Genomic DNA, 27,966 nt, shown 5'->3' on the forward strand with positions numbered 1-27,966 from the left:
GAACCAGAAACACAGTCAAAGAGTGGGATCGCCAGATACTAAGGAAGGAGTGAGAGCCAAGGAATGGCAGCAATCAAGGAGAGCCCCAAGCACGTGTTCACTTGCATTTTTTTGTAACCTTGCATGGGAAAAGGATGGGGGAGGGAGGAGGGAGGAATTGGGCCACCGGGTGACATACACTCATTAATTGCGGAGCAGGAAAATTCCACCTGCCCCTCTGGCAACCTTTGGCCCACTTATGCCACATTGTCGTGGGTCCCTGATGGCTGCGGATAGTGGAAAGTTTACACAGAGGACAGATGGATGATGGGGAAAGTTTAAGATTGTTGCGAGGGGGGAAGGGTTGGGGGAAATGGGGATTAGACACAAACACTGGGGCAGGAGAGGCGTGGGCTCTCAAAACATGTGCTCGACACATTTTTATCTCTCAATAATTATATCACACTTATTCTAATCTATCCCTCATTTTACCCACAAGCCCAGATCCGTAACAATATACATTCCACAGTCTCCACGGTTTGTTGGGTTCCTCTTGGTCTTCTCTATTTCCAGGTAATCCCATATGGCATTGATGGGACTCATGTCCACACTCTGGGGTGGCCATTCTAACACATGGAACACCCCAGCTGTAACCTTGTCCCCCAAATACATTTTTACTATATTGGAAGTGTGTTTTGGATCATCATGTTGTTGGAAACTTGATCCTCTTCAGATTGAACGATTTCCACTAGGAACTGCATGGTGCTGCAGTATCTGCTTGTACTTCCGTTTTGTTAGTGTCCCATTGATTTTAACACGTTTTCCTACACCAAAATCTGAGATGCCACCCTAGACAGTCACAAAGCCTCCCCTGCGCTCTCCAGGTTTTCAGCTTACAAATTAGCGTCTCTTGGACACAAAAAGTTCAAATTCGATTCATAAGTCCAGAGTATCCGTTTTCTTTGTTCAGTCACCGAATATCAATATGCTCAGTAGCATTGGCAGCAGGTGCAAGTGGCGGCATGATCAGGTGCTGGCGATGGTAGTGCAGATGGTGCAACAAGAGGTGCTGAGATCGGGAGAGAGAAGAGTGGAGAAGGAGATCGATGCGGGAGAGGTGTTGTTTGTCAAAGAGGGCCAAGTGGTAATAGGTGGAAAGAGGAGGAGGTGGAAAGAAAGAGGGCTGTCAGATGCTTCTGATTGGCAGGTGGTAGCAGACCTAAAGCCACAAATGGTATTCCCAGAAGTGATCTGTGTGACAAGGTTGCGGCTTGACATTGTCATTTGGTCAGGTGCAACAAGACAGGTCATCTTAGGGGAATTGTCTGTAACTTGGGAAGAGACCATGGAGGAGGTGCACGAGAGGAAGAGACCATGGAGGAGGTGCACGAGAGGCAGAGAGGGAAGTGCAGTGAGCTGGAGGCAGAGTGCCGGGAGAAGGGTTGGCGAGTTTAGTGTCAGCCATTTGAGGTGGGGTGTAGAGGGTATATTGGCAATTCCTTTTCTGCATTTCTTGATTGGCTTGGAGTGTGTGGGACAGAAAGAAGGAGGATGTGTGACAAGGTGGCCCAGGTTGCCTTGAAAGGCTCACTTAGGATATGGAGGAAGTTTATGGAGGCACGTTAAACGGTGTAGGTTGAGGTTGTGGGTGGTGGTTCATTTCAGCCTAATGGGGTAGGGACTGAGCACGGAAGAGAAATGGAGATGTGTGTGTGTGTGTGTGTGTGTGTGTGTGTGTGTGTGTGTGTGTGTGTGTGTGTGTGTGTGTGTGTGTGTGTGTGTGTGTGTTGCAGGAGTGGGTGTGGTTTGCATGAATATGTTTTTGTTTGAGTGGTGCATGTTGTAAGGGTAGGTGGTCGGTTGGTTAGGTGTGCGTTTTTTAAATGTGTGACTGAGTGGGTGAGGTGCTGTGGATTCTGGGAGTGGAGGTTGTAGTCTGTGTTCTCACTGGCTGTGGGTGGGGTTTGTACGTATCCAGGTGTAGCTGCTGCATGTGGAGGTGTACGTGCCCCTGCTGGCCCACCTTAGCTGACCGTATCGAGGTTGAAGGTCAGAAACGGGATAATGCTGAGGACCTTGTCTGTAGACCCGGTCAGTGAGGCACACTTGTGACCAGGTGTGTTTTGAAATTATGTTTGCTTTGCAAATTTCAGTCTTTTAACCTTATTTGTGGTCTCAGCAGTGGTTCCTTTGCAACAACTCTGTCATGGAGACCTGTTGAATTCTGTGCACAGTGCTGGAAGAGATATTCATTTTCAGGCCTGCTCTCATTTCATTTGTCAGCTACTGACTTGATTTTACTTCTTTTGCAGAAGCTGAGCAACTTCAAGTGCTTGGCTTGCCTCGGGAGGTTCTTCTTAACCTTCCTGGCCTTTTCTTGTCTTGTACCAAGCCAGTTTATTTCAGGCATTGCAAAGTGTACTTCACACCATTGTAGGGGATATTCAACTTCTCTGCTATTGTCTTCATAAGTCTTCTTCCCACAGAGTTTGGATCTTCACACACTGTCCTGCTGAAAGTTGCTTCCTTGGTGCCACTCTGAACCCACTCGGAGACGTTCAAGGAGCAAGCTGATGAAAACTCATTTCACATATTCACTCATTTGCAACTATTATTGTAGTTTCTTGTAAATCACATTAATGTAACTGGTGTTGATTATTATTTATTATTATTTACTGTACCAAAATCCACAAACTGTTTCCTGCATATTTTATTTGTGTTAAGTGGATATTACAAGCACATGATATAATCAATATAAATACTGTATTTTGAAGTGTTTCTTTGTGCGCTTATTTGTGTGTTTGTACGTTATACTTTCACGGCCAAACCATAGCACCGAAAGGCATCAAATTTTGAGTGTATGTACTTCAGAATCTGGGCAGGATTTTAAGCTACCAGACATTGGCCTTGGCGTCTGTTTTGAGACCACCAAAGGCTGCTATAAAGTGTATATTGGATGTGGGGTTAGGCAGCGCAGCTGCCAGCCCTCAGGCAAACGGTAACCACCATGAGGCCAATAACTCCATAGCTTTTCAATGTCTAACATGTCTCAAAACCACTGCCGTGAAATGCTCACCCAGCCGCGCGGTGCCTGGTATCCCTCCGCCCTCCCTTCACGGGCAGTGCCGGTAGCACCTGCTAGTATAATATATAGAGCAAGTAAAAACTTTTTCAATTCTTTAATATATTCTATATAATTAATTTTAACTGTAATATTAAATTGATTTTCACAGAAATTTTAATTATTTATCTACCTACATTGCACAAATGTTTAATGGAGAATAGCACCACAAAGTGAAAATAACCCAAACTTTTGCAGAATACTCTAAATATACACGAGCTTTTGATCCACCATAAGTGTGGGTACACAAAGTGGAATACAAACTTTGCTGAAGTTAAATAACTGACTGAATTGATACAACCATAATTTCAAGGTCTGAAGTGGTTTGCTGTATATGTGGCAAGAACACCTTCACAGAAATAAGTATACATTTAAACTGCATACTTAATAGACAAACTCACCGAGTATGTACTTAATAGACATACTCACCTAGTATGTACTTAATAGACATACTCACCTAGTATGTACTTAATAGACATACTCACCTAGTATGTACTTAATAGACATACTCACCTAGTATGTACTTAATAGACATACTCACCTAGTATGTACTTAATAGACATACTCACCTAGTATGTACTTAATAGACATACTCACCTAGTATGTACTTAATAGACATACTCACCTAGTATGTACTCAATAGACATACTCACCTAGTATGTACTTAATAGACATACTCACCTAGTATGTACTTAATAAACATACTCACCGAGTATGTACTTAATGGACATACTCACCTAGTATGTACTTAATAGACATACTCACCTAGTATGTACTTAATAGACATACTCACCTCGTATGTACTCAATAGACATACTCACCTCGTATGTACTCAATAGACATACTCACCTAGTATGTACTTACTAGACATACTCACCTAGTATGTACTTAATACACATATTCACATAGTATGTACTTAATAGACATACTCACCTAGTATGTACTTAATAGACATACTCACCTAGTATGTACTTACTAGACATACTCACCTAGTATGTACTTAATACACATATTCACATAGTATGTACTTAATAGAAATACTCACCTAGTATGTACTTAATAGACATAGTCACCTAGTATGTACTTAATAGACATACTAACTGACTGTGTACTTAATAGACATACTCACCTAGTATGTACTTAATAGACATACTCACCTAGTATGTACTTACTAGACATACTCACCTAGTATGTACTTAATAGACATATTCACATAGTATGTACTTAATAGACATACTCACCTAGTATGTACTTAATAGACATAGTCACCTAGTATGTACTTAATAGACATACTAACTGACTGTGTACTTAATAGACATACTCACCTAGTATGTACTTAATAGACATACTCACCTAGTATGTACTTAATACACATATTCACATCGTATGTACTTAATAGACATACTCACCTAGTATGTACTTAATAGACATAGTCACCTAGTATGTACTTAATAGACATACTAACTGACTGTATACTTAATAGACATACTCACCTAGTATGTACTTAATAGACATACTCACCTAGTATGTACTTAATAGACATACTCACCTAGGATGTACTTCATAGACATACTAACCTAGTATGTACCTAATAGACATACTCACCTAGGATGTACTTCATAGACATACTAACCTAGTATGTACTTAATAGACATACTCACCTAGTATGTACTTAATGGACATACTAACCTAGTATGTCCTGAAAAGACATACTAACGTAGTATGTACTTAATAGACATACTCACCTAGTATGTACTTAATGGACATACTAACCTAGTATGTCCTGAAAAGACATACTAACCTAGTATGTACTTAATAGACATACTCACATTGTAGTAAGTACTAGGTAGATGTACTCACATTCTAATAGTACATACTTAATATTTGCACTTACGTTTTAATAGTACTTACTTATAAACATACACTCTAATAGTATGTACAAGATGTAATAGACATGCTCATAGCCTGTTTGTGGCTTAACAGTTGAGGTGGATAGTTATAAGATCTTAAAGTTTTGAATTCAAGCCGTTGCTATTGTAAAATAACACTCAGTCTGTCGTCCTTCTGAGGTTGCTGAAATGCGTACCAGCTCTGGGAAAGTGAGCCATTCGGGTACTCTGCATCTAAGCGGAAACCCTTTCAGAATTGCGCATTGAAAAGCCAATGAAACCGCCTTGGCATCCTTATGTTGTTGTTGTTTTTGTAAAAGTACTGTATATGTTTTTCTCCTTGAATAATTTTTTTCTGTGATTGATGTACAAGCTTCTCCAACACCCTTCAATCACAACTTTAAAATGTATTAAAATCACCTTCGGGGTTGAGTACAAGGAAAGTAGCAAACATTCCAACTGAAAAATGGTCTCCATTTATGGAATGCACCAGCCAGCTCCCAGGAGTTATTGGAATCATGTAGGCAGTAACTCCGACCCCTGTAGAAAACAACAGCAAAATACAAAGTGATGTCATTGATAAAGTACATTAACCCACAGAGTTTGTCTAATTCAAGGAATTTTTGAACATGATACATTTTATCTAAATTATTGTTTTCAACCTCAGACATGAATTGAAATTTTCAAAATAAATATTGATTCTGAAAATACAATCATACTAAAGCAGTCATATTATACGCATTTCTATAAGTGTTTAACAAACATCACTTCCTAATCAGAAATCCAATATTTTTGCGAGATGCTCCGGATCCATGATTTTTTTAAAGTCCGAGATTCTTCATCATTGAGAGTTTGGGCAAAAAACAAGAAATTATCAAATTAGTTACAACAAGTGAGGCAAGGGGCTCAACTATTACTGATGACGCAATATTGGTCAAGTTCAAGCACTGGTGACGTCATTAAAATAAGTCTGTGGCACTTACCAACAAAATGAATGACACTTGTACAGAATCACTTGTACAAATTGTTCACTTGTACAATACAAAGTACTGGTATTATTTACAAGTAAATTGTACTTGTATATTAAATTAATTAATTATTAATTATTAATTTATTAATTATTTATTAATAAATTGTACTTGTACAATATTATTGTACAACAAATCACTTGTACACTTGTGCAAATCCAGGCAAATTTCAAATGTATTGACATAATTTCCTGTATTTTAGGTTTCTGTATTCAGAATCAAATTTCAAAATATACCAAATCCGTTTTTCTTTTCATGGTTTAGAAACAGACAACTGTACGAAAGTAAGCAACTTGCACCGAGTGGATGAGGCATCTATTAAACAGAAAGCCCTTGTAGATATTGTGGGAAATGAGGCGTGACATCAATAGCTCCTGGTAATTATTGGCCAGTTCATTCATCGAGTACAACAAAATCAGGCAAAATGTGTTCATCACAGGGGAAATCCCATGTGGCATACATGACTTGATTGTGAGGCAAAAACGCAATGTGAATCTTGGACAAACCCATCCACTCTGTGCAAATCCAAAACCATGATCTTTTCTACCCTCGTTAGCCACCTTCTCCCACCGCAGCCCAAGCCCTCCTACATTCACACATCCTGTTTTGCCCTCCTGAGAGTTCCCATCTGTATCCATCTTGTCCACCCCCATGCATCCTTTCCTGCTCCCCATCCCTCCCACACACTCATCGTTTATCCAAGTCTCTCTCTATCAGGTCCCTCAACTCTGCTGTTGGTGTTTCCCACCGCCTACCCCAGTCCCTCTCGACTGTTCCTTGTGTCCTGTTACATCCTGATCTGTTCGGTGTACTAACTCTTGCACGAGCCTTGACAATGTATACAAAAATAAACAATGACGACGAGAGAATCAGTTCACCTGCAGTGGACTGCCAATGGCCCAGTCTATCGAGTCCTGCCCTCCTTGCACCTCTACCATGCACTGTCATAATTTGCCTTCATTGGATTTGGGATCCTGCAAAGGTCACCTTCTTCAAACGTCACACCAAATTACGCCAAAAAATTTATTTTATTTATTATTTTAATATTAAATATTTTTATTATTTAAAAAAATATTTAAAACGCCAACGTTTTATAAAGTTATATAAATTATAAAACGCCAAAACGAACAAACGTCACACCAATACTAATATTATCTGTTCAAAAATCCAAAAAATCTAATTTTATTTTGTTTCGGCACAGGTCGGATAACTTATTTATGTTAAATATCATGAAGGATTTAACAACAGTGGAAGAGTTGGGCACGGCCTCAAACCTGGGTAGAGATGTAAAGACCCTCGACGATGAGTACTGCCACCACCAGTACGTAAGAGGAGAGTGTGACCATGGAAATGAATGTGATGAGGATCGTGATCTGATCCCAATGCTATTAAATGCCACGTGACTTCTTTTCCAGCAAATACGATCATTCCAGGCACAGAGCCATCAACTAGGCCATTCACACCTGCAAGAACATAGCCAGAGAGTATTACGTAGCTGCAAAACGTGATTACCTTTTAATTTAATAATATGATTCAATGAGAGTTACTATCAAAACATAAACTTTTTTTTATTGAATAGCAGCGTGTTCTGTGCTATGTGTGATGACAGTCTGATCTTCAGCAGATGGTTAAATAGCATATATATTCAAGGTAAGCTCAGTGGCAAGTTGATTTTATTGGCCATAAAAGAAGAATCTTTTCAAATGCAATATGTGACTATGCCCCACATACTGGAGATGAAGATGCAAATCAAGAGTTTTTATGACAACATGGAAGAAATTATCTAAAGCAGTTCAAGTAAAGAGAAGATCCTGATAAGAGCCGACGTAAATGAGGATGCTTGCTGCTTGGTAGGAGCTTCATCGGCACAATTAAAGATAAGGATAGGGTGACAAGAATGAAGAATGGAAATAAACATTACTGTTTGTTGAGGTAAAGTGGCATGGCGGTTATCAACACTTTATTTTGCAAAAAAGGAAGCTAACACTTGTTAACATATAAGACTGGTGTGCAACAAAGTCCAATTCACTACCTGCGCATAATAAGATCTGACTTAAAGCATTAAACATTATAAGGTTATAACAGAAGAAAGTCCAAACAAAACCCAGGATTGTAATAATAGACAATCAGCTAAAAATGTCCTCAGATGATAATAATAATAATAATAATAATAATAATAATAATAATAATAATAATAATAATAATGAAGCTTTATTGAAAATTTGATGACAATAGCTCAAATGGTAAAACATTTATGGCCGAGACAGACACACAGACAGACAGACAGACAGACAGACACGAAGAAGTGATTGCAAAACCCTTCTCTTGCTACGTGGGATGGGATAACCCGAAGAGTTCGACACTCGGTAGAGTATATACCATTATACCTCCACCAGGCTTAACAGTATTATGTTTTGTAATCCCAATGATAGGCTGGATCTGAATCCAGACCCCAACCAAAATTGAATCGGCTTGTTCTCCTCGTCCAAACAACTTATGCACCCACTTGTGTCATGAACCAACATAAGTTTTTGATTCATGTCGTTTTCTTGTTTTATATCGAATCAGGTTTTATATCGTTTTGGCCCAATCTTTCAATGGTTAAGATTCACTTAAAATGCTTGTATCCGTATCCAGATTCAGATCGGGATCTTCAACAAAATCGAATCGATTTGTCCTTGTCATACACCTATCCTGTCCACCAGATTTAGTTAGAATCCATCCATAAGTTTTTGAGATGTCCTGTTCACAGACAGACAGACAAACAGACAGACAGGGGTGAACATAACCTCCGTCCACCTTCGGTGAAATCCCAGAAAATTTTGACGATGCCAAGGTTAGGGGTGCAGGTGTGCAGGTGGGGAAGTCTTGAGGGCATTCGATGAACACAAAACACCACAGATGCAATTCAGTCTTGCATAAACAATTGAAAACCTTAAGGATGCCAAAGGCAGACAGGTTTGAGACAATTTGGTACAAATGGACCTGACAAAATGCATTAAAGTAGGTATACTGCAAGATTATGTTCTTTAGTTTGAAAAAGATAGAATACATGACTTGTGGATTAGAGTTGGAGGTAGATAGCTATGTTATTGTTGGAATTGGACTCTTAAGAAAAATTAATCGGTTCAAGTGTTTCGGATCAATGATACACAAGAATAGATCAATGATACCTCATGTAGTAGGGTGAGAGTAATGCACTCACATGAGCAATCCATCTGGTTGTAACAAGTTGTTGAGCTGCAAGACCATCACATTCTCATTATGTTTACAGTGAGGCTAAATGGCCACCTCTATGATCTGACATTGCGTTACTCTAAGCCAAGTAGATAAAGTCACGTCACATATTTATCAGCTATGGATTTGAATGGTTTTACTGGTTAATTGTCTTACTTTGAAGTTCGACATTAGCCGGTTGTATGGGAAATAAAAATAGAAAAGATTTATAGTTTTGTGGAAGAAACTAATACATATTATTAGTCCCCATTCGACTTAGTCTGAAACGGGGGCTTATGGATTGGGTCTCGTGCGTCCGTACGTGCGTCTATTCGTCCACAGCCATATCTCGGACAAGTATGGACCGATTTGGTTCAAACTTGGCACCAAGACAAAACATGATGGTATACATATCCACAAAATTTGGTTTTGTTATGCGATCAAAGATGGCCGACTGGCGGCCATTTAAGTTGTAAAAACCCGATGTTGAACACGTTCTCAACTATTTCCTGGACATGCATTTACCAATCCTGGTCAAACTTGGCATAGAGATCATGAATCATGGCTTACATATGCAAGTCGTTTTTTTTCCACGATCAGATCCAAGATGGTCGACTGGAGGCCATTTTGTTACTTAAACGTGTCCCGGTCCCCAACCATTTCTCAACATGCATGGACCGATGTTCTTCAAACTTAGCACAAAGACAATACATGAAAGTATACATGTGCAGAAGATTTTGTTTCGTAATTTTTCCAAAGATGGCCAACTGATGGCCTTTAACTCCAAACACCAAAATTACTAAAACCACGGGGTCTATGAATGTTTATGTCTTTTTATCCCAGTTGAATCAGGTGGTAGGTAAAGGAGAGAAGAGCGATATCATGTTGCATTGGCGAGCATTGGAATAGGTGAAGCCCTCCAGGATTTTAAGTAAATAAATGAATTTAGTCTGACCTGTCAGATTGGTTAACGGCTCATAAAACAATATTTTGCTTTCTCACCGTCTATCTGGGTTTGACTTTGCAGTGCCATCGACTTCCTATTTTCTTCCTGGAACCAACTCTGTGACTCATCAAAAGTGGTGAAAGCAAGAACAAAGCGGTGACCTGGCTGTTTGTCTAACACATCACGATGACAAGTTAGAACCACACCCATCAATCCTGAGTTTATGTCTCGGTCCTGCAAGGGAAAAAACGGAGGTAGAAAAAAAAATCCATAATGTCAAAGTACAACTAATATGGACAAAGTTGATAAAGGTGTAAAAATATAATATAAAGGAGAAAAAAAAGAGTAAAAACAAGAATTTGCTTTGGTTGGATCATCATTATGAATTCAACAACAACTAATTAATTCAATAACTAAGATCACCAATAATAATAAAAACACAAAGCAGCAGTCATAAATACTGCATTAGATTTTTACTGCGTAGCCCGTAGGGCAAAGCCATCTCAAACAGTGTTTCTCTGTCCGTATGTATGTATGTATTCAAGTATGTCCCTCATAAACGTACACCAATCAGAGCTGAAGATATGGTCAAATGACAGGGGTGATGTGATTACGTCTGTGATGTCATTACGGCGTACGACGACGTCTGACTCCACAAACAGCCATTTTGATTCCTGTGCTGTTCAGGCCGAACATATCGTCGAACCTGTCATATATCAAAAACTGCATGCTCTACCTTTATGCTTTTCATTCAGTGTAAAACACAAACAAACCGATTGTTAAAATGAACATCAAATATTGAAAGCACAGGCGTTACGGGTCTTCCAACAACACAGTACATACCAGTATAGGCCTTAGGCTTCAGGCCTTCATGCCTCATCTTCAGGCTGCTTCAGACAAATTAGCCCAGGTTTCTTAATACAGTAGTGTCGTTTTCGTAATAATAATATTAACGTTAATAAGGTGGGTCCAGAATGGCACCAAGGAAGCATCTTTTAACAGACCAGCATGTGAAGATCCAAACTATGCGAGAACGGCACACTATGAAGAAAATATTAGTCCGTGTGTCCAGACCTGAAATTTCACTTATCGGTACCACCTGGGGGGGGGGGGGGGGGGGGCAAATTCTAGTTATGATTTTTTAATTGGTATACAGTCACGTGAAAAAGTAAGTACACCCCATGTAAAGTTTTGACTTTTTCAACATATTTCAACATACAGCTATTTGATCTTTATTTCAACAATATTGATAGATAAAGGTGAAATAATATAACAAATGCAAATTTCGCATGTGGAAAAAGTAAGTACACCCCTACATTTATCACTACTTCAAATACCTAAAATTAGAATCAGGTGCACCAGCTCAAGTGCAAATGATTAGAACATCGTTAGAGAGGATCTTGGAGGAACCTGTCTTATTTAAACCTCAGACATTTAGTTTGGTTTGCTCTTTGTTGTTGAAGTGTGCAGCATCACCATGCCGAGATCAAAAGAGCTCTCTGAGGCCTTCAAAAAGAAGGTTAAAGATGCCTACGAGTCTGGGAAGGGATTTAAAAAGATCTCCAAACAATTTGAAATCAATCATTCGACTGTCCGGAAGATCATCTGCAAGTGGAGAAGATTCCAAACAACTGCCAACTTGTTCAGGCCAGGCCGCCCCAGCAAGTTCAGCCCGAAAGCAGACCGCAAGATGCTGAAAGAAGTCTCGAAGAACCCCAGAATGTCATCACGGGACCTACAGGTAGCTCTTGCCACTGTTGATGTCAAAGTGCACGAGTCTACCATTAGAAAGAGGCTGCACAAATTTGATCTACATGGGAGGTGTGCCAGGAGGAAACCTTTGCTGTTCAGAAAGAACATCAGGGCAAGACTGAAGTTTGCCAATGAACACCTAGGCAAAGACTAGCACTTCTGGAACAATGTGCTCTGGACAGATGAGTCAAAGGTAGAGCTATTTGGCCACAGTACCAGAAGACATGTTTGGCGAAAACCAAAGACAGCATTTGACCACAATAACCTGATACCAACTGTAAAGCATGGTGGTGGAAATATTATGGTTTGGGGCAGCTTTGCTGCATCAGGGCCTGGGCAGCTCACCATCATAGAATCCACTATGAATTCTTCATTGTACCAGATGGTGCTTGAGGATAATGTGAGGCCATCTGTCGGAAAGATGAAGCTCAACCGAAGGTGGACCTTGCAACATGACAATGACCCTAAACATACCAGTAAATCCACCAAGGAATGTCTGAAAATAAAGAAATGGGGGGTTCTGGAATAGCCAAGTCAAAGCCCGGATCTAAATCCCATTGAGATGTTGTGGGGGGATTTGAAAAGAGCTGTGCATGCAAGAAACCCCTCAAACATCGCACAGCTGAAAGAATTCTGCATGGAGAAGTGGGAAAAAATTTCTCCCAGTCGATGTCAGAGACAGGTAGACAGTTATAAGAAACGCCTACTTGAGGTTGTTTCTGCCAAAGGGGGCAATACCACCTATTAGAGCCAAGGGTGTATTTACTTTTTCCACATGCGAAATTTGCATTTATGTTTATTTAAATTATACAATGGACTACAAAATGTAAATGTTCCATGTTATTTGTTAGATTATATCACCATTATCTTTCAATATTGTTGAAATAAAGATCAAATAGCTGTATGTTGAAATATGTTCAAAAAGTCAAAACTTTACATGGGGTGTTCTTACTTTTTCACGTGACTGTATAACTATAGATCCTATTTTGATATGATAGCCATCCCAGAGTAGTAGCTTATTGGTAGATATCACCTCTTGAATGTATCAACCCTATGCACGTAAAACCCCCCAAAAACGCACTCTGTGAATTTCACTCATTATGCAAATATACCTCCAAGTGGACTAGTATAACATAATAAGCACACAATAATACATATAATACCTTGAGTCTCCTTTTCCACACTCAACCACTCACAATTTGTTGATATATTTTGCTATTAATGTGGAAATTATGCTAGAATTGCAATGCAAAATTTTGTTGATTGTTATAAATTATGTGTGTTATTCCCCTGAAATATATTTTGGTGCCATGCACAGGCCCCATTTGAACTCAGTTGCCTTAGACAATGTATCTAGGATACAAGAATGTATGAAAAGTGATTATTTTTCTTTCTCCAATAACCTAATAGATTGATATCTAAATTTTTCAGCAAACAAAGTTCAACAGATGTGTAATCATACTTCTGCGGGTTTTATACAAACTGCCAAATGATACTCACAACCATGTACTTGTAAAATCTGTAACAGATACAAAGTCAAACAGATACACAAGCCACAAATGAATATCCCTGTTATTGTGTTAAAGCTTTAATACCGTAACTGAATGCCAACACAGTACCCACAAATATGCAATGTTCTTGAAATTTCAATGATCATGGATCACCATCACGGAATATCAAGTTCATGATCCTCATCATCTGTATCAGAGTCCCCGAGTGTAAGGAATCTCGACAGACTACGATCGATTGTAGCACACGTGTCTTGACTCTCCCGATCCAGGCCCGATTCACCGCAGCGATCCGAGCTGGGCCGTAACTTCCGGAAAAACGGAAATAAAGCCGCGGTCACGGTGTAGGGATACAACGGTGAATATTTGCAGCTTCATACATGACATCCTCCCTTTTAAGTCCAAAATTACCAAGAGCAATACGTGCTGGACTTCCAAAATTGACATTTCAAAAGCAACATATCCAAAACATGTGAAAATATGTGTGCAAACGATTATGAGAATAATGAAAATACGTGAAAATAGAACATGTGTCACCGTGAGAATAGAACGTGTGTCACCGTGAGAATAGAACGTGTGTCATCGTGAAAATAGAACATGTGTCACCGTGAAAATAGAACATGTGTCACCGTGAGAATAGAACATGTGTCACCGTGAGAATAGAACATGTGTCACCGTGAGAATAGAACGTGTGTCACCGTGAGAATAGAACATGTGTCACCGTTAAAATAGAACATGTGTCACCGTGAGAATAGAACGTGTGTCACCGTGAGAATAGAACATGTGTCACCGTGAAAATAGAACATGCGTCACCGTGAAAATAGAACATGTGTCACCGTGAGAATAGAACATGTGTCATCGTGAAAATAGAACGTGTGTCATCGTGAAAATAGAACATGTGTCACCGTGAAAATAGAACATGTGTCACCGTGAAAATAGAACATGTGTCAACGTGAGAATAGAACGTGTGTCACCGTGAGAATAGAACATGTGTCACTGTGAGAATAGAACATGTGTCACCGTGAAAATAGAACGTGTGTCATTGTGAAAATAGAACATGTGTCAATGTGAAAATAGAACATATGTCAACGTGAAAATAGAACATATGTCACCGTGAAAATAGAACATGTGTCACCGTGAAAATAGAACATGTGTCAACATGAAAATAGAACATGTGTCAACGGGAAAATAGAACATGTGTCAACGTGAAAATAGAACATGTGTCAACGTGAAAAGAGAACATGTGTCAACGTGAAAATAGAACATGTGTCATCGTGAAAATATAACATGTGTCAACGTGAAAATATAACATATGTCAACGTGAAAATAGAACATGTGTCAACGTGAAAATAGAACATATGTCAACGTGAAAATAGAACATGTGTCAACGTGAAAATAGAACATGTGTCAACGTGAAAATAGAACATATGTCGACGTGAAAATAGAACATATGTCAACGTGAAAATAGAACATGTTCAAAGATTCAAACGGTCGGGTGCTTTTCTCTCACACATTGAGCGTCGCGTTGTACCAGTGGATACAGAGTCCGAGGTGATCCCTTTGGTCTCCACGAAAGGTGTAGCATTCACAGAGGTTTTCGGGGCATCCAGGCCGGCTGGAGCGGCCACGACGATCTCCGGTAGTGGCGGGTCGAACTGTTGTTCTGATTGACGATGCTGCAGACTCCATCGACTCACAGTGACGGTAGGTTATGTGGTCCTGATGTCGACGAATTTCATGGCCGTCCTGCAGGCGAATCACGCAGGACAGTGGATCTGGCTTCTCGATGATGTCCCCCGGTAGCCAAGTCGCACCTGCACCAAAATTTCAGGCAAACACTGGATCTCCTATGTTGATACAGCGATTGTTGGACGACTTATCGTGCACCAACTTTTGATTAAGCTGGCTCTGATAAACATTTGATGATATGTCTGGTTTGAGATTGTCAAGTGTCGATCTCAAGTGTCGTTTCATCAATAACTCAGACGGAGCTGCACCGGTTGTTGATTGTGGCGTGATGCGGTATTTGAACAGGAGACGAGAAAGCTTTGTTTCCAGGGTTCCCTCCTGAAGTTTCTGCAATCCGGATTTGATGATTCCCATGGATCGTTCGGCCAAGCCATTTGAAGCCTGGTGATGTGGGCTGACAAACTTATGTTTGATGCCGTTCCGACGTGTGAACTCGGCAAACTCGGACTGGAAAAACACGAACCGTTATCACTCACGATCATCCTGGGCAGACCATGAGTGGCGAAACAGCGTCTGAGTCTTTTGATGACAATGGCTGACGTAGTACCACGCGTCACATAGGCATCGATCCATTTTGTGTGCGCGTTCGTAATTATTAGAATCATGCTGCCGTTAATAGGCCCGGCATAATCGAGATGTAGGCGATGCCACGGTTCGCTGGGCCATTCCCAGGGATGCAGTGGCGCTTTCGCAGGTGTATTCCGGGTGCTCTGGCAGGGGTAACAATGTCGAACATGATGTTCGATATCAGCATCAAGATTCGGCCACCACACATAGTTTCTGGCGAGTCACTTCATCTTCACAATCCCAGGGTGACAGTCATCGATTTCATCCATGACCATGGAACGCAGATTTTCCGGGATCACGACACGACATCCCCAGAGTAGGCAACCATTTTCCACGCTGAGTTCGTTTTTACGTGCTTTAAAAGCCGCAAAAGCTGGGTCACCCTCAGGTAGCAAATGTCATCCAAGCTGTACAACCTGGACAGTTCTGGACAGAACGGGGTCTCGTCGAGTATGAGTGTGGATCTGGCCGGAATCGACAGCACAATCTTCCAGATGATCCATCAGTGCGATAATGGATCCTGTTGTAGGCGAATCATCAACGGATTCTGGAAGGGGTAACCGACTCATGGCATCTGCATTTGTGATAGACGAACCGGGCTTATAACATATGGTGTAGTCATAAGCAGCGAGAAACAGGGACCAGCGGATGATCCTGGGCAATAGTGTGTCAGATGTCGCCTTAGTTGGACCAAACAGACTGATCAGCGGCTTGTGATCAGTGCGAATCGTGAAATGATGTCCAAGAAGGTACTGGCGAAATTTGCTGATGCCGAAAACGATTCCCAATCCTTCCTGTGTCAAGTTGGGAATAGTTATTCTCTGCAGAGGACAACATTCTGGATGCAAATGCAACAGGTCTTTCCGTACCATCAGGCATCACGTGTGATAATACACTCCCCACTCCATACCAACAGGCATCGCATGTCAGCACAAGATCCTTCTCTGGATCAAAATGAACGAGAACATTGGACGATTTCAGCAGATCCTTAGAGGTCTGTAATGCTGATTGTTCAGTGGACCCCCAGCTCCAGGAGACTCCTTTCCTCAAAAGCCGATAAAGGGGGCCCAAAACATCGGTCACATTCAGGATGTAACGACCATAGAACTGAAGCAAACCGAGGTATGACTTCAATTCGGTTACGTCTCGTGGAGCCGGAGCATCCTTGATAGCTCGGACTTTCTCATCTGTCGGGTGTATACCCTTGGCATCAATCGTATGACCCAGGTACGTGACTAATGGCACCATAAACTTGCACTTGTCTCGACGCAAACGTAGGCCGGAGTCCGAAATCTTCTTCAGAACTCTATCCAGGTTTTGTAGATGTTCCGCGTCTGTACGACCAGTAACCAGAATATCATCCTGGTAACAAAAGACGTTGCGTTCGGCGCCAAACAAACTGTCCATGACACGCTGATAAATTCCAGGTACAGATTTCACTCCAAAACTGAGTCGGTGGTACCTGTACAACACACGATGAGTGTTGATGGTAAGATACTGTTTCGAATTCTCATCCAAGCGGAGCTGTAGATAGGCGGATTTGAGATCGAGTTTCGTAAAAGTCTTGCCTCCTGTGAGACGAGCATAGAGGTCTTCGATCCTCGGGATTGGATATTTATCCAATGAAGAACACTTGTTCACGGTCATTTTATAATCTCCACATATGCGGATGGACTCGTCCGATTTTATGACCGGAACTATGGGCACCGCCCATTCGGCATACTGGATTTGCTCGATGATGCCCAGATTTTCAAGATGATCCAGTTCCTTGTCAATCCGCTCCCGCAGGGCAAAAGGGACTGGGCGAGCTCTGCAAAATATAGGATTGGCATCCCGGTCAACACTGAGTTTAGCCGTATGTCCTTTCAAGGTTCCAAGCTCATCCTTGAAGACATCAGGGTACGTATCCAGCACATTTTTGAGTGTGTATGCTGCGGTAGGAGAAACGTTGGCTGCCCGGAGTTGATGAATGCTTTTCCACTTCAGTTGAATTATGCTCAACCAGTTCCTGCCGGGTAAGGAAGGGCCCTTTCCAGGAATGACGATCAGGGGTGGTGAAACTCACGGTTATCGTAGCCACCGTGATGTCACATGTACCGCAGGGAACAATCTTCTCACCTGTATAGGTGGAGAGTCTATAGGTAGTAGGTTTCAGATGGGGTCGGTCAGCATCACTCCACAGGTTTGTGAAAACAGCATGGCTGATGAGCGAGACGGCCGCACCAGTGTCGACCTCCATTTGCAATGGTCGATTGTTGACGACAACAGTGGCAAGAAGAGGGTCCCGCTTATGGTGAGCATCAATATGAAACAGGTCACACGACTGAGTTGTCGGAAACAAAGCTCACCTGGTCAAGCTCAGGTTCCTCCGAACCGATAAACTGATGAATCTTCTTGTCAGCAGCTTTCTCTTTTCCCGATTTGCGAGTGATGCAAGCTGGAGCAACATGGCCAGTTTTCGAACAGAAATGGCAGGTGGCATCTTTGAACCGACACATCTCCAGAGGGTGCTTTCTGTTGCACCAAAAACATTTGTTGTGTGTTTGAGACTGCACTGGCTTCTGATGAGGAGACTTGTTCCAACGTTTTGGCTGAACATGATCCAACCGATTCACAGCAGGGCTGGTACCAGACGAGCGAGTGGCACCGATGCTTGTAGCGTTGCGTTCAGCACTTTCCATGTAAATGGCGGTGTCTCTGGCATTTTGGAACGTCAGTCTTCTCTCAGCAAGCAGGCGTCTACGAGTGCGGTCATCGGACATGCCAACCACCAGCAAATCACGGACCATGTCATCAATCGTGTCCCCAAACTCACACAGATGTGACAGTTTTTTGAGGTGTGCAATGAAGTCTGCGATCGACTGACCTTGATGCTGTCTGCACATGTAAAAATTAAACCGACACAGGATGACTGAAGGAGATGGATTGCAATGTTCCTTCAAAGCGGCCTTGAGCTCTGCATACGTGAGCTCCTGGATTGTCCGAGGACGAATCAGGTTTTTAACGAGTGTGAACATCTCACCCCCGCAAACGGACAGGAAGACGGCCTTCATCCGGGCTTCGGTCGCGATGCCGTTCGCCTCGAAGTAGAAAGACAACCGCTCAGAATACGTATCAAATTCTCCCTCATGAGGGTCGAATTCATGGATATGGCCGAAAGAAGTCATTGTCTAGATGTCTAGATGTTTATCCTCGTCGCCATGTAAGGTATCTCGACAGACTACGATCGATTGTAGCACACGTTTATTGACTCTCCCGATCCAGGTCCGATTCACCGCAGCGCCATCAGAGCTGGCCCGTAACTTCCGGAAAAAACGGAAATAAACCCGCGGTCACGGTGTAAGGGATACAACAGTGAATATTTGCAGACCTAGATCCACAGAGACCTACATGACACCTAGATCCACAGAGACTTCTTCAACTGGATGATTGTTGCATGTCTGTAGCTTACACATATCTGTACACTTCAGTCCATTGGTAAGGCATGTGCAATCAGGTATTTTGCATGAGCGTGCACACTTGCAGGAGAGAAGCTGCAACACGGCATCTGGTGCTGGTGAACCTCGCATCCACTCAATGGCCAGCTTTCCATCAACATCCTTGAGGGCTTGACACAAAGGGTTTACTTTGAAGGCTGCGCCTCCAAATAAAAAAAAACAAACAAAAAAAAACCACCTTTAGAGGCCATTTTTCCCCGCAAGCAGGGGTTGGCCTTTTTCGGGAACCGTGGTTGTTGTTGTTTTTCGGTCCCCTTTTTGAAGCAATGTTTTATGGCCAGATGCCCTTCCTGACGCCAACCCTTTTTGCCGCCTTTAACGACAAGCAGGGAATTACCAGTGAACTGGTACTCAATTTGCCGACCTCGGAAGGATGACAGGCTGAGTCAACCCCCCTGGCGTTAATTCAGCGATTGACCGGGATTTGAACCCAGGATCCTAGGATCCTAAGCCGGCACCCTAGCCGCTAGCCCAACACCAGGGATCTCCAAATAGCAGCTTGGTAATTGGCACGAAGGACATGCAGGAACAGACAATCTTCACAGGGTGGAAGTTGGCTGGATTCCACCTCTCCTCGTTTGGCACAAAATATTTGATATCGCAACTCATTGACATTACAGGTGTTGGTAGAAGGTACATACATGTGACATGTGATCTCTTGTAGCTTTTGAAACAGTTCTGTGGATACCTCCCATGACTGTCCAAGCTGACTGAAGGCCTCCTGATATGTCTTATTTAACTTCATTTGTTTCAACGCGATCATTTTTCCTCTGCCTGCAAACGCACTAACAGTATCACAACCAGTAAATACATGAAGTCCAAATCAGAGCTTCACATACACTGCCTCCCATTGATTGGGCTAGTCTACTCATATCAATATAACGTGTCCGGTTTTTTGTTCCACACTTCTGATAAATAGGGGCTGGAATGTCTTTTTGTAGTCCAAGGCAAATTATGAGGACATCTGTATCTTCAGCAGTTACCACCACAACCTTGTATCCAGCTTCAGCTGCATGCAGGGCATGTTGAAGCATGCGGGTGTTGGCTTCTTCTTGTGTAGAACTGAGGTCTGTAACTTCTTCATAGTGCTCCTTAGTGAATCTGTAGCAAACCTCCTCACAGGTTACAAAGAGTACTTTGTCTTTTAGCTTTTCCCTATATTTGGGCAGTTTCCACTCCTCACCCAATAACTTTATTAGATTTGCTTTATTGGAAGAGCTGCAGAGTAGTTTCCTCCATTGCTGGATATTGTGACCTGGGGCAATGCTGCTAAACTGGATGGCCATGCTTGCACCTCTGTTGCACCTTTCTGCATCTTTGATGGATGTCTCTTGATAAACATCAAAGACCACATCAATCCGCTGACTCTGACCTCCTTCATGAAGAACCATTAACATTGCTGATTCAGCCAGCAGTGAAAATGTCTTGTCATCCCCTTTCATTTTCTGTACCAAGCTCATTCCATCAACTAGAACGCCACTCAGTAGAGCGCATACTCCCGCCGTGGGTCAAGTTGGAATAGTACGATTTCACAAAATTTTGAAGGAGTAGTTCAGTGACAACACAAGACAAGACAACACAAGACAGACACTGCACAGATATATATTTAGAATATATAGAAGATAATGTTAAAAAAAACCAAGGCAATTTCACTTACATTTTCGGATTCAGCGTTCAATTCTATATAGGTGAGTGTATTTTGAGGCATGTGCGACTTCAAATAAAATTGTAAGCCAGGAAAACGGTCGTTTCATTCCTTAGAGATACAACATGTAAATCTGGCCCAACGTGAAAACAAAACTCGCTCATTTTAAGTCGTACAAGCTAATGCGACCACTCATTCTTCTGGGAAGAATCCCGTGCACATGCTGGTCACACTTATAAGGCATCTAAGTCTTTATAAGTTCATCAAATACTGACACCGCGATTGACATTCGCTGAGGTAAATGTTGATACAGTATCTCTTCTGAGGTTAAACCCCGCCCAAAAAAACAGTATTAACGCATTATACGTATCAAACGATACATTTTATGAAACGGGGAAACCGAATACATACTTTGGTGGTTTTAAAATTACAGAATATGTCTTTATTAGGAAAAAAAAAAAAAGAACCTTGAAGACGACGCTGCTAACAAAATACACCGCTCTAACGCATAACAACGAGTTTAAAATACATTTGCAACAAATAGGAAAACTATTTTCATATCACAATGTTAAATATAGAATATATAGAAGATAATGTTTAAAAAAATGAGCCCTATCTTCCAATGGTAAACAATCCTTCAAAAAATTCATGGATCCGGAATAATATCCTGAGCTTCACCAAAAACTAATCAATTCTTCCTTATCCCAAGGGCAATCATCCCACCAACTTTCATCCAAATCCGTTCAGAACTTTTCCAGATATCTTGTTCACAAACACACGAACACACACACGCACACACACACACACACACACACACACACACACACACACACACACACACGGACACGATCGAATGCATTACTCCCTGGCGGGAGTAATGATAGTTGCTGATGGTTGTGGAATGCCCTCTGCTGGGGAAACATTTTTCTCCAGTTCTCTGGCAAGTGCTGCTTTGTTTGTTTTCCGTAGAGATCCATCCCCATTTGCAAGCACCCATGGCAGGGGACCCAGGGGTTGAGCCAAAACATCACTTAGGTGCAGTTCCCAACTCTGGGCAACAAGGATCATGTGTCCAAACAGATTCCTGTCTGCCTTTAGAACTACTTGTTTGGCCTGTGCTTGTCTACTGGGTTTCTTCCTGATGTTAGAGAATGTTTTCAAATTCTTTTTTGTCATATTGTCACAGAACATTGCAGTTGGTGGACTTGTCTCCAGGCGTGAAATCTTGAAGTCCTGGTATGCCTTCACACCTACCCTACCCTATGAGCATTGAGAAAATCATTTTCAATCTCTGGTGGGGCAACAGTAGCAGTTGACAAGCTGACAAATTATATATTTTCAGAACTCAGTGGATTTAACCAGCTAGATTCCATAATGTCAACCGAGGATTGGATGTCGGCCTCATCTTTCCGGATCCTTGGTAATTGCAGATCTGGATGGTTCAGATTGGATTTGCCTCGACCTATCATGTCTCTCAACTGCCTGAGATACATGCTGCGATACTCTGAAGTCAGGTAATACTTGGTTATAGCTCCTGGATTCAAGCTAAATCCTTTGGTTCCTCCTGGTGTCTGTGTGTCTTTGTTGACAGTCTCCTCTATTGTCTGATCCACAGGGATTCGACCAAATGGGTTTTTGCTGCCAAGCTGAACTGAGAAGCCACCCTTCATAAAGTGTGCATGTACTTCTGGATGGTCAATGTGCAGTTGAGACATCTGTGCATAGTAGTATGATAGGAACCGTGCATAGTTGAGCGTATCATATGCAAAGCACCATGGAATCATCTCCCGGATAGATGCTAGATGTAACATCCAGTTCCCTTCTCTGGATGCTCGGAGCAGTCCCAGCATGATCTCAACCATGTCAACATAGGACATCCAGAATGTAGAAAGACTTCCATTCTCATCTCTTAGGTGTTTCAGGTAGTTTTGAAATAGGTCCATAATGCAAGCACATGATGCATTCCCCATGACTTCCTTTAATCCTGCTTGACAGACCCCCTCGGAGAAGTTGTTGATGCTTCTCAGGGTTTCTTCTAGGTGTACTATATCTTCAAAGTGTTTGATTTCTAACCACGAGAGAAATCCCTTCCATGCTAGCCGCATCATTGCTTCATACATAAATTTGTGAAGCCTGATTGCTCAGTTGAACTTGCGTCCTTCCATCACCCCAGCTATGGAACCTTCTGCAATCACACCAGACTCCACACATAGGTCTCTTAATCCTGCATCTTGGAATCGCTTTCCAATGGTTCAGAATAGGTTACATAATGTATGAAAAACTCCTATAACTATAATTCTATAAAACTGAAAAACAAATCATATTCATAAATTCCCCAAATTCAATCAAATTTTACATGCAAATCAGCACTATTTTAACTACCAACTCAAAAATGTGTATGCTTAGCTCAATATACTTGATTGTAATACTAAAAGCAACTTGTTTTGGATACCTAAGGCATATTATTTGTTGATAATTGACTAATACGAATATGTTACATCATTTTGAATGATACTACCAATATACGAAATACCAGAGGGTACCGAAACAGTAAATTGCAAAATAAATAGACTAAGCTACTCTTCTGGAAAGGCTATGACATATTAATTCACTTATATGGACCCAACCAATAATGTAGTACCACTAAAGTTTTGCCGCCCAATATGGTACCGATATCTGGTCTGGCCCATGGACTATATCAGAAAAGCTGAAGATCTACAATGGTGTGAGTTACACTTTGCAACACCTGTGAGAAATTGGCTCGTTACAACACAAGAAAAGGTCAGGAAGACCCAGAAGAACCTCCCCAAGGCAAAACAAATAATTGAAGTTGCTCAGCTTGCACAAAAGAAGAAAATCAAGTCAGTAGGTGACAAATGAAATGAGCGGGCCTGAACATTAACATCTCGTGCAGGACTGTGCACAGATCAGCAAGTCTCCATGGCAGAGTTGAAGCAAATACATGACTGTGGAGACCACAGATTAGTATTGTTGCGGTTTTGGGAAACCGCTGAGAAGTAATGGCAACCACCATACAGGTCCCTTAGAATAGTTATTTCATAGCAGACCATTATCTTAGTCCCTTTCCTTTATATGGGTTATTATGTCATTATGCGTTGGTGGAGAGAAAGACAGGCCCTCCACTCATAAGGGATAATTTGCCAGGCAATGCACACAGGCTTAAAGGCACACCATCCAAGCACCAGGTAAACGTCCCTTCGAGAGGGTTGGTGGGGGCAGGGGAAGTGACACTCTACCAATCAAGGCCTGGGGAACTTCAGGGGAGCTTGTGGGGGCGAAGTGACAAACTTGACCAATCGCGAACCCGGAAAACACCCCTCCCCCCCACCGCCCCCTACCTCACCCTCGGCGAAGGCTGGACAAAAAGGCCTTGCACACGTTTTTTTCTCTCTCTCTGCCGGGTTCACTTAACACGTGCCTGCATGATTATGTTCTCTCTCTTTGCCGGTTTGACTCAGCACGTGTGTATCCGCTCATGGCCGGACCCTCTCACAGGCCTCTACATGTGTGATTCACTCTCTTGGCTTTTGGACTTTGTTGGTAGTACACGCGTGCTCTTTCTTGGTCGGACCCTCTCACAGGCCTCAGTACGTGCCTGCATTACTCTTCGCCTTGGATTCCATTGGCTGTACACAAGTTTTTGGACTCTCTCTTCGGCCTGGGACATTGTTCACCTTGCCTCTGCACGTGATTCACTCGCTTGGCCAGTTTCATTCTTGCACATGTGCACGACACTCACTTTACCTTGCATGAGATCATGACGTGCTTCCTCCACATGTCCCTGGCACTCACTCTGCACGGTTCCCAACGCCCTTGCTCTGCACAGTTCCCAACACTTCTCACCTGCTCATGCTCGTGCTGGGGCATGCCATTATCTGCTTGTGCTGCACGGTGGCGACACCAGGACCAAGGTCGTCACGTGGAGAAGCATCGGTAACCTTGTAACCATTTTGCAACATGTTCCCAACGTTCGTTTTCTCCTCCCCCGTGAATGTGTGCTGGCGCCTTGTCGTGTTTATTCGTAGTGATCGTAATAAAGCGTAGAATAAGCTAAGTTTCTGCCTCTTGTCCCTTTTTCTTTCCTATCAATAAGTTGCCCTGTAAATATTTGTAAGTAAATCAAATCGTTAAACGCTTCCTTTTAAAGAAAGAATAGAAAGTCCTCTTGTCCTCATTACACCTGATAAATTATTTGACACCAAGTCATGGACGATTTTGCTCACATGTAAGCGGGATTGCGGATTATGCATGACAACATTTTTCAAGCAGGTTAAGGTATATGTAATAAATCAGCTGTGAAGTCAATTCAATAAATCATTCAGCAAGGTGTTGATTTTAAAGCATTTTCTTCACAGCTTTTTTTAAGCAGCAAATTTAACTCAATTTTAAGATATCAACTGGTAGATAATTCCAGATGTTGGGACAGGAGTGTCTAATAAATTTGTGGCCCATTACAGTAACAGATTTGTGGGCCATTACAGTAACAGATTTGTGGCCCATTACAGTCACAGATTTGTGGACCATTACAGTAACAGATTTGTGGCCCATCAAAATGTGATATTTCTTGGACTGTCTTTTGGGATAGGAGTGAATGTCTTTGTTAAATTGGAACATGTAGGAAAAAGTGGTGGGAAAAAGTCCGTGAATGTCTTTTCTTCCAGTGGTCCGCCATTGCTCGCACCCAGAGTAGCGATCGGCCGTAACAAAATTAGCATCAGCCCGGTGGGTACCAACGGTTGCTCGGCCATCTAAATTTCCATCCAAGGACAAAAGAAAGTGGTACACCGCCAGAGGGTACTGGTGGTGCCAGAGGGTAATCGGTTCCCCGATTGAAACTGTCACGTGGTACAAGTAAGCGGAGTTAGACGATGGACCCTGCTATCACGCGATGGTCCAATTGGCATTCGTAGTTGCTGGTTCACAACCTGCCGAAGTACGAAGTTATTCGTGCGCGGCAGATGCAGGTCCGGTAATTTCGGGAGAAAATGGAGACTAACCCCCTCATAGTAAACCCAAACCCCGGGCCGTAACAATATGAAAAGACTGAAATTTGCTAGGCAACACCAAGATTGGGTCACTGAACAATGAAAACTGATACTCTGGACTGATGAAACTGAATCGAAGTTTGACCTTTTTGAATTTAAGAGACACCAGTTCTTCAGCAAATACCTGGAGAATGTTACTACATGCAACGCTTCCAGTCGACTGATAAACATGGTGAAGGCTCTCTGATTGTATGGGGTTGTATCTCAGCTTTTTTTTTTCCAAGAAACCTTGCTACAATTAATAGGACATTAACAAAATAGAAGTACAAGCAGATACTCCAGCACCTTGCAGTTCCGAGTGTAAATCGTTTGACAGGAAGAAGATTCATTTTCCAACAATATATTGATCCAAAATACACTTCCAACATATTAAAGCAGTATTTGAAGAACAAGGTTACAGCTGGCGTACTACAAGTGTGGTTACAGCTGGTGTGCTCCAATGTTACAAAATGTTTATTATGTGTGACTGTGTTGTTTGTTGAGTCTAATGTTGATTGAAAAGTCGAGTAGAATAAAAAGGTGACAAGTGTTAATATTAAAGTTAGATTTTACAGCCTGTGGAAGTATTGCGAGTGTTCAGGGAAGTTCCACATGCTTTTGAATATTAAACCATCTCATGGTATTGAGCAGTTTCTGGCTCAGTCTCAAATTTACGAGTGGTTGCTCAAGGTAGGTGCTTTCGAGAATGTTCATTAGTTTCAGTTTCAGCTTTGTATCTGTATGATTACAGTGGAGTGGAACTTGAACATTTGTATGAATAACCAGTTTATAATCACACAGAAGAGCTGTCAAAATAAGCTGTAGCTTGAAAGCCTGACAGCCCTTTTATAATAAATTTCACAATTACAACGACAAAAGCAGGATAGCAAAAAAGAAAATAAATAAAAGAAAGATTAGAAAGTCCTCTTGTCCTCATTACACCTGATAAATTATTTGACACCAAGTCATGGACGATTTTGCTCGTATGTAAGCAGGATTGCGGATTATGCATGACAACATTTTTCAAGCAGGAAAAGGAAGATGTAATAAATCAGCTGTGAAGTCGATTCAATAAATCATTCGGCAAGGTATTGATTTCAAAGCATTTTCTTCATAGGCTTTTTTAAGCAGTAAATTTAACTCAATTTTAAAATATCAACGGGTAGATAATTCCAGATGGTGGGACCTGAGTGTGTAATAAATTTGTGGCCCATTACAGTAACAGATTTGTGGCCCATTACAGTAACAGATTTGTGGCCTATTACAGTAACAGATTTGTGGGCCATCAAAATGTGATGTTTATTAAACTGTCTTGTGGGATAGGAGTGAATGTATTTGTTAAATCGGAACATGTCGGAAAAGGTGGTGGGCAGTGGAATTTTTTTGTAGAACATATATACGTAAATAAAAAAATGGTATTTTGTAAAAAAAAATATACATATATCTATATATACATATAGATATATTTGCATTTATATATATATATATATATATATATATATATATTACAGTCGTAAATATATATATACGTAAATATATATATATACGTAATATATATATATATATATATATATATATATATATATATATATATATATATATATATATATATGTATCTTTTATTTTCAGTGTAAACAGCTTAGCAAATAAAGGATTTGAATGGTCACGTTAACCAACAGCAGCACAGATGCAAATTTATTTATTTTGTAGTACCATAATAGTATTGGTATTGCGTTTAGAATTTGCCCAAATCATATTACAATAAGATATGTGGGGGTTATGTTATAGAATAATAAAATGTGAATAAAACATTAAGAAGCAAATAATATTCCAATTTACAGAGTGTGCCGATACTGCGTGAAATTGAAGCAGATATGTATTTACAGCATATATACATATATATTGAGTGTGGTCATTCCAGGTCAAATATTCATTTCTAATTATGCCGAGAGGTGATTGCCATAAATTTTTATATTGGGATTATGGCACATTATTTAGTCGTCTTGAACTCTTGAAATGAATAA

The 27,966-nt window shown here is 41.3% G+C and overlaps 1 protein-coding gene across 2 annotated transcripts in view; it reads right to left on the minus strand.

Moving 5' to 3' along the window:
* Window positions 1-27,966, minus strand: part of LOC137431386 (coagulation factor V) — a 203,202-nt gene that overhangs the window by 40,700 nt on the left and 134,536 nt on the right. For both annotated transcript variants that reach the window (XM_068122667.2, XM_068122658.2), the window contains exons 16-18: window positions 10,236-10,413; window positions 7,292-7,480; window positions 5,410-5,529 (exon numbers count right to left, since the gene is read on the minus strand). In XM_068122667.2, coding sequence (XP_067978768.2) covers window positions 5,410-5,529; window positions 7,292-7,480; window positions 10,236-10,413 — 487 coding nt within the window. The remainder of the gene's footprint in view (window positions 1-5,409; window positions 5,530-7,291; window positions 7,481-10,235; window positions 10,414-27,966) is intronic.

This window comes from Myxine glutinosa, chromosome 1, assembly GCF_964187855.1.
Source record: "Myxine glutinosa chromosome 1, kmMyxGlut1.1, whole genome shotgun sequence".
In the NCBI taxonomy this organism is placed as follows: domain Eukaryota; kingdom Metazoa; phylum Chordata; class Myxini; order Myxiniformes; family Myxinidae; genus Myxine; species Myxine glutinosa.